Source organism: Caretta caretta, chromosome 26 (assembly GCF_965140235.1).
Source record: "Caretta caretta isolate rCarCar2 chromosome 26, rCarCar1.hap1, whole genome shotgun sequence".
In the NCBI taxonomy this organism is placed as follows: domain Eukaryota; kingdom Metazoa; phylum Chordata; order Testudines; family Cheloniidae; genus Caretta; species Caretta caretta.
Genome location: NC_134231.1, coordinates 16,064,768 through 16,072,687, shown reverse-complemented (window position 1 = coordinate 16,072,687; position 7,920 = coordinate 16,064,768). Strand labels below are relative to the sequence as shown.

The following is a 7,920-nucleotide window of genomic DNA, read 5'->3' as shown; positions in this document are numbered from 1 at the left end:
GGGTGGCGGTTTCGGGGCTGGGCTCTGGTGAAGCAAAGGGGGGTGCAGGTGTCTCTGTCAAGGCTGCTGGGCTCAGCCAGACCCTGGAGTTCCTTTGGGCTCCCCAGGTCCCAGCTGGTGCTGCTCAGTGTCACCCTTCGGGAGCTCTCTCTGGCCTGGACCATGGGCGTCTGCAGCTGGCCATGGCAAACTTCCTGTGTTGTGGGCCCTCACCATGGTGCCCCTGGCAGCCTGCACTGTCCTCAGGCAATAAATGGTTAATATTGTCCTGCACTGGGTGTGTGTGAACACCACTGCCCTCTGCAGGATGGCCCCAGAACTTCACACCTCTGCGTCATTGGCCCTGTCCTGCTGACAGCGGAGGGGGATTCTCTGTTACCTCAGGGTCTCAATCCCTGGGTTTCTGAAGCAGGAGACAGATCTGGCTCTTTCCTGCTGCCGTCTCAGGGCACGGCATAGTGTCCCTAGGACAGCCGGGGTGACTGTGGATCCTTCTCCTGCTCAGAGTACGCACAACCATAGCTCAGTCGAAAGCCCTGGTTTCTGATCACTGGCTGGGGGTGGGGCTCCCAGCTACTCCAGTCCCAGCAGGAGGTGCTGTGGAAAGCGGGGCAGGAGGGGCCAAGCAGGGGGAGGCAGGGCAGGACTGCCAGTTCCTTGGGGCTGGGATTTACGGCCCTGGGGTTGGTACAGCACCTGACGCAATGGGGCCCAAAGCAGGTTGGCCGCTAAGTGCTGTCACACGCTGTACATAGCCAGTCATGCAGCTCTCGCTGCAGCCACAATGAGTCGGGGCTAGCGCAGATATGGGGGGGGGCACCCCCACTGCTGTAACGCAGGAGCTGGAGCCCACAGTGCGAATTCGGCTGGAGCAGGGAGTTCCTCTGCTGAAGTTCAGCCAGGAGGCGTGTGAATCCCATCCTGTCCCTGCACCTGCCCTTCCTCTGGGGGCACCGTAGCATGCCTTGCCAAGTGCGCTGCCTCAGCCCCACGCCCTCCCCAGCCCCCTGCAGGGGCAGATCTCCCCCATCCCTGCAGGGGCTGGACAGGTAGGACACCACACACACCATTGCCGGCTCATGCTGGCATGCCTGGCACGCCAGGACAACGGGTTTATTGAACCTTTAATAAAAAGCAGGAGCATCCAAAGGGGAGAGAGCGAAAGAGGAGAATTAGAAGGGGCTGCCCCGCGCCCCACCAGGGGAGGGGGCTGATGTACAGTCTATACACAAGCAAAGTGAGGCTGGGATGGAGACCTAGCAATGTGCGTGGTCCCTGGGGGGCTGGAATGCCCGTCTACAGCGCCATGGGGACAGCTGGCACTGCCCATGGAGCAGGGGCCAGGCTGGCAGGAGGGAGCTGGGCTTCCCCTGGGTGCATTGCCCCTCCCCAGCCGCTGGCAAACACCAGCCCAGCAGGGCAAGCCTCAACAAACAGTGCTTTCCAGGGCTTGGATACCAATGGGGCCCAGCTGGGCATCGAAGGTCCTGCCACCAGCCCAGCATGGCTGGACGGCCAGCAAGAGGGGAGCAGAAAATAAAGCCTGTGGTGGGAAAGGGGCTGGTGAGAAACACAGCAGAGCAGCTCAGCAGGGTCCCAGAGCCAGTCCTCAGGTCATGGGGCTGTGGGGGAGAGCGAGCTCCAGATAGAGAGATAGCTAGATGGGGGGGGGGGGGTGGAGATAGATAGATAGATAGATAGATAGATAGATAGATAGGGTGTGGGGATAGACAGACAAGGGGTGTGGACAGACAGACAGATAGAAGAGGAGTGTATGGGGACTGTGACGAAGTGGGACTGTTCATAATGTTTCCTCTGAATAGTGTGGGGGTGCCTCAGTTTCCCCTATGCAGTTCTTAAGTATCTAGGTGGTGGGATAAGGGTGTATGGTCGTTGCAGAGCCCTAGAGGGCAGGTGTGTGAAGGGGTCTGGACACAGAGAATGGCCGACACCCTGTTTCCTGGCAACTGGTGGCCTGGCCCTCCCCCCCTGCAAGGTGAGAGCTAAAGGGTTGGAAAACAAAGGAATCAGGTGCCCTCCTGGCCTGGGAAAGGGACAAAGCCCAGAGGAGGAGGGGCTGGGGAGAGTTTCAGTTTGGGGCTGGCTGGGGACGAGGAGTGAAGTGCAGACGGGGTTGTCTGGCTCACTACCCCCCAAAATGGACCCGGTGGAGGGGTCCGGTTCTCTGCACCTACAAGCTCTGTGTTAGACCATGTTCCTGTCGTCTAATAAACCTTCTGTGTTACTGGCTGGCTGAGAGTCCCGTCTGACTGCGGAGTTGGGGGGCAGGACCCTCTGGCTTCCCCAGGACCCCGCCTGAGCGGACTCGCTGGGGGAAGCACACGGAGGGGCAGAGAATGCTGAATGCTCCGAGGTCAGACCCAGGAAGGTGGAAGCTGTGTGAGCTGTGTGTCCTGCAGACAGGCTGCTCCCAGGGAGGAGACTTCCCCAGAGTCCTGCCTGGCTTCATGGGGAGCAGTTCCAGAGCATTGCCCGGGGACTCCGTGACAACTGGTGGCAGTGGTGGCATATACTGCACCCCGTGGATGGCACTTCCTGCAGTAACTCACTGGGGAGCAGTAAAACAAAGTGGGATTGACAAGGACCAGGCATGCTGAAGGCTCAGAGAGGAGCGGTTTCGGGGGGCGGTTAACCCCTGGGTGTGTGTGACCAGCGAGAAGGACTGTGCAGTAATGGGGTCCCCCTGGGGACTGCGGTGAGCAGCCTCAGGGGCGGAGGAGTCTGCAGCTCGACCCTGGCAAAGAGGAGGTGACCTCGAGAAGGGTTGGCACACTAGGGGTTCTCCCTGGAAACCGTGGGGAGCTGAGAGCACACAGGCCTGTGAGTCCACAACAACTTGGGAAGAGCGGCGTGATGGCCTGTCACCGTCTCCTGAAGAAGGACATTGTAACCCGGTGCAGAAAGAGAGGGTTGAGCATTGGAAAGGTCACCAAAGCAGAGTTAATCGTGCAGCTGGAGGGGGATGACCGCTCTAAGGAGCAGATTCCTGACCCAGATGGGGCTATAGCAGGATCTGGGAGCAGCTGGAGTGGGAGCCAGGCATACCCAAGACTCCTGTCCACGACCAGACGGGGGTCTTCACGATCGGGTTCCCCATCGGGGGATCGGAGACGGACGGGATTGGAGCTGAGTCCGAGAGAGCAAGAGGACTGTGGGAGACAGCGAGAGCCCGAGAAAGAGCTGCAGAAGCAGCAGCAGCATGAACTGGCGGTGGTGGGGCGGAGAGGCCTAGGGGACCCCCCAGGGGTGAGTGGGGATAGACCCCGAGGGGCCAGTTCCGCAGGGAACCTCGAGACTAAATTGCTGCCCCTGGTTAAGGAGGGGGGGATGTGGATGCCACCTCACTGCCTTTGAGCAGGCTGGAGATTTGAACCAGGGGGACCCTGCGGAAAAGCCCCGGTGTCTAGCTCCCTTGCTGGGTCCCAAGGCCATAGACGCCGTCAGCCAGATGGGTGGGGAGGTAGACGGGCTCCCACTCCTGACCCCAACCTATATATCTGTGTGGAGTTTCCTGGGGCAAGCCCTAGGTAAAGAGGGTAAGAGCAGAATTTCTGGGAGGGGTGAATTGTTGCATAGAAAAGCGCTCGGGAAAGGAATCCTCATGGAGTCTTTGCGAGCAGTTTACTGCAACTGAAGGGTGTGAAAGTGATTTAATCAAGAAAGTTTCAGTTCCTAACAGCCAGAAATTTTCTGTTGTGAATGGATCCACTGACTGTCCTGTTGAAAGACCCAGTGTGGATAGTTTTGAGAAGGTCTCAGATGGAGTGAAAGCTGTTAAGAAAGTTAAATAGTCCTATAACCAAGTGGCTGTGTTTGGCCAGCTTGTTGGGGAGACAAGGTTGTTGAGAAAGGGATGTCTCCCTGCTGATTCTGTAAGTGAACAGTATGTGGCCCAGGTAAAGATGGGGGCTCTTAACCAAGAGAGCCCGAATTGCAGGCCTCCAGAGTGGAGCACTGGGAGAAGACCCGATCCCAGTTTGACCCCCAGGGGTTTTGGGGTGGCCAAAGGGCATGGGCCGCATAAACCTTCCCACATGCGGCCTGCGAGTGCTATCGACCAACCCCGACCGAAAGGGAGGGCATGAAACTGGAAGGGACTGGTGTAACTCCCACCAAGGAATGGGAGAGATGCTGGGGCATCCATGGGAACGTTGATGGCTTCGAACTTCCCCAGGTCACCGGCTAAAGTGACCCCGCTCAGTTCGGTCTCGAAGGGGGGAGAGATGTGACGAAGCGGGACTGTTCTTAATGTTTCCTCTGAATAGTGTGGGGGTGCCTCAGTTTCCCCTATGCAGTTCTTAAGTATCTAGGTGGGGGGATAAGGGTGTATGATCGTTGCAGAGCCCTAGAAGGCAGGTGTGTGCAGGGGTCTCAGAACAGCCAACACCCTGTTTCCTGGCAACTGATGACCTGGCCCTTCCCCCCTGCAAGGTGAGAGCTAAAGGGCTGGAGAACAAAGGAATCAGGTGCCCTCCTGGCCTGGGAAAGGGACAAAGCCCAGAGGAGGAGGGGCTGGAGGGAGTTTCAGTTTGGGGCTGGCTGGACATGGAATGAAGTGCAGACGGGGTTGTCTGGCTCACTACCCCCCAAAATGGACCCGGTGGAGGGGTCCGGTTCTCTGCACCTACAAGCTCTGTGTTAGGCCATGTTCCTGTCATCTAATAAACCTTCTGTTTTACTGGCTGGCTGAGAGTCACGTCTGACTGCGGAGTTCGGGGGCAGGACGCTCTGGCTTCCCCAGGACCCCGCCTGGGCGGACTCGCTGTGGGAAGCGCACGGAGGGGCAGAGGATGCTGAATGCTCCGAGGTCAGACCCAGGAAGGTGGAAGCTGTGTGAGCTGTGTGTCCTGCAGACAGGCTGCTCCCAGGGAGGAGACTTCCCCAGAGTCCTGCCTGGCTTCGTAGGGAGCAGTTCCAGAGCATGGCCCAGGGACTCCCTGACAGGGACAGACATATATGGGGACAGACAGACAGACAGGGGTTGTATGGGGATGGATAGATCCGTAGAGGGGGGGACAGACAGACGGGGGGGAGTACGCGGGGATGGATGGACAGATGGGGTGTGTGGGGACAGACAGTTCGATCCGATCTGGGTCTCTAGAGGCCATGTGATGATCAAAAGTCTTTGTCCAGCCCCCTTTGTCTGGGAGGGGCTCTGGCCAATGCTGCCCATTGTTGGGTATCCTGGGCACCCCATTGTTCTTCCCCAAATCACTGGTGCTAAGGGGGCATCTTCATGGCGAGTGCCCCCTGCCCATCCCCCCCGGGGGAGCCACGTTACCCAGATGCCTCCACCCCACGTTCCCACAAGGCTGTTTTGTGGGTGCCAAGGGCAGCTGTGTCTCCCGGTCCCTGTGGGGGTTGGGGCTGGCTCCGCTCTCTCGCCAGGTAATAATACAATGCCTTTGGCTGGCTGCACCGGGCCCGTCCCGGGGTCCTGTGCCGTGGCTCCCACGGCAGCTACAGGTGGTCGTAGGCAGCGGTGGGGGGTGCAGGGGCCCTCGAGGCAGAGCTGTAATAATACGGGGAACCTGGGCAGGACCAATAGTGCTTGTTAGAGGGGAGCGTCAGCCTGCCCCCCCGCCCCCCGCCCCGCCAGAATTAACCATTCACACTGAGCATCACAGGTTAACCCACACCGGGAGCTCTGCCCCCCGCTCGGTTCCACTGCCCGAGCCCATCTCCCACCCCCTCCCAGCTCCCAGGCCTCCTGGCTACAAAGAGCAGGAAGCAGCCAGTGGCCGGTGTCCCCGCAGCAAAGCCGTGCGGCCCAATGGGTGGGGCATTGAGAGAGGATCCTGAGGACCTGGGTTCTAGTCCTGCCTCTACCACTGTGGGACCTTAGGAGCTCTGGAGCAGGAGCCATCCCTTGTGTGTGTGTGGCACCTGGCATGATGGGGCTCTGATCTTGGGCAGAGTCTGGGCAGCGCCCGGCTTGACGGAACCCTCATCTCAGTCGCGAGCTGGGCAGACCCCTTCCCTCCACCCCCCATGCAGTGGAGCCCCCTCATCCCCATCCCGTGCCAGGCACTCACTCAGCAGGCTGGAATTGGGGAAGCGCCAGGCCTCACCGTAGGTGGAGTAGGGGGAATGGCTGTAGGCGTTCGCAGAGTAATCACTGCCTGCTGGGGACAGAAAGGGGAGTTAGTGCCACGTCCCCGGGGGGCCAGCCAGAGAGCAGGCAGCGCCCACGTCCCCAGGGGGGCCAGCCAGAGAGCGGGCAGTGCCCACGTCCCCAGGGGGGCCAGCCAGAGAGCGGGCTGGGGGCGTGGTGTACCGAGGGCTGGTACCATGACTCAGCACAGCCCTGGGCAGCTGCTCCTGGTGTTGGGCAGCCTGCATGGCCAAGGGTTCAGGAGGACAAGAAAGTCCCTTCATAGGCCATTCCAGGGCACACCCCCCAGGACAGAGGGTGGGCATGAGCACCGGGGCACAGGGCACGACGTTCAGGGCACCCTGGGAGACTGGGGAGGATGCAGCTAAGCCATGAGTGCTGCAGATAGAGCAGTTACCATGGTGAGGAGCCAATGATAGAGAGATAGAGAGACGGGAGGATGGGGGTGGATAGATAGAGAGATGGGGGGATGGGGGTGGATAGATAGACAGGGTGGATGAGGACAGATAGATAGATGGGGTGGATGGGGATGGATAGATAGAGAGACGGGGGGATGGGGACGGATAGATAGAGAGACGGGGGGATGGGGGTGGATAGATAGACGGGGTGGATGAGGACAGATAGATAGATGGGGTGGATGGGGATGGATAGATAGATAGACAGGGGGATGGGAATGGATAGACGGGGTGGATGAGGACAGATAGATAGACGGGGTGGATGAGGACAGATAGATAGACGGAGGGATGGGGGTGGATAGATAGAGAGACGGGGGGATGGGGACGGATAGATAGAGAGACGGGGGGATGGGGACGGATAGATAGAGAGACGGGGGGATGGGGGTGGATAGATAGACGGGGTGGATGAGGACAGATAGATAGATGGGGTGGATGGGGATGGATAGATAGATAGACAGGGGGATGGGAATGGATAGACGGGGTGGATGAGGACAGATAGATAGACGGGGGGATGGGGATAGATAGATAGGTAGATGGGGGGATGGGGACGGATAGATAGACGGGGTGGATGAGGACATATAGATAGACCGGGTGGATAAGGACAGATAGATAGACGGGGTGGATAAGGACAGATAGATAGATAGATAGACGGGGGGATGGGGATGGATAGACGGGGTGGATGAGGACAGATAGATAGATGGAGGGATGGGGATAGATAGATAGACGGGGGGATGGGAATAGATAGATAGACGGGGTGGATAGGGATGGATAGATAGGTAGACGGGGGGATGGGGATGGATAGATAGACGGGGTGGATGAGGACAGATAGATAGACGGGGTGGATGGGGATGGATAGATAGATAGACGGTGGGATGGGGATGGATAGACGGGGTGGATGAGGACAGATAGATAGACGGGGTGGATGAGGGCAGATAGATAGACGGGGTGGATGGGGATGGATAGATAGATAGACGGTGGGATGGGGATGGATAGACGGGGTGGATGAGGACAGATAGATAGACGGAGGGATGGGGATAGATAGATAGACGGGGTGGATAGGGATGGATAGATAGGTAGACGGGGGGATGGGGATGGATAGATAGGTAGACGGGGGGATGGGGATGGATAGACGGGGTGGATGAGGACAGATAGATAGACGGAGGGATGGGGATAGATAGATAGACGGGGTGGATAGGGATGGATAGATAGGTAGACGGGGGGATGGGGATGGATAGATAGATGGGGTGGATGAGGACAGATAGGTAGACGGGGGGATGGGGATGGATAGATAGACGGGGTGGATGAGGACAGATAGATAGACGGAGGGAT

The 7,920-nt window shown here is 58.8% G+C and overlaps 1 protein-coding gene across 12 annotated transcripts in view; it reads right to left on the bottom strand.

Moving 5' to 3' along the window:
• Positions 1-5,392: 5,392 nt before the first annotated feature.
• The window catches only part of PAX8 (paired box 8), a 43,448-nt gene continuing 40,920 nt past the window's right edge, over positions 5,393-7,920 (bottom strand). For 7 of the 12 annotated variants that reach the window (XM_075123470.1, XM_075123476.1, XM_075123478.1 and 4 more), the window contains 2 exons: positions 6,057-6,146; positions 5,393-5,552 (listed from right to left, as the gene is read on the bottom strand). In XM_075123470.1, the coding sequence (XP_074979571.1) occupies positions 5,482-5,552; positions 6,057-6,146 (161 nt within the window). In that variant the 3' untranslated portion in view covers positions 5,393-5,481. The remainder of the gene's footprint in view (positions 5,553-6,056; positions 6,147-7,920) is intronic. The other 5 variants (XM_075123472.1, XM_075123477.1, XM_075123474.1 and 2 more) reach the window with 2 other exon arrangements.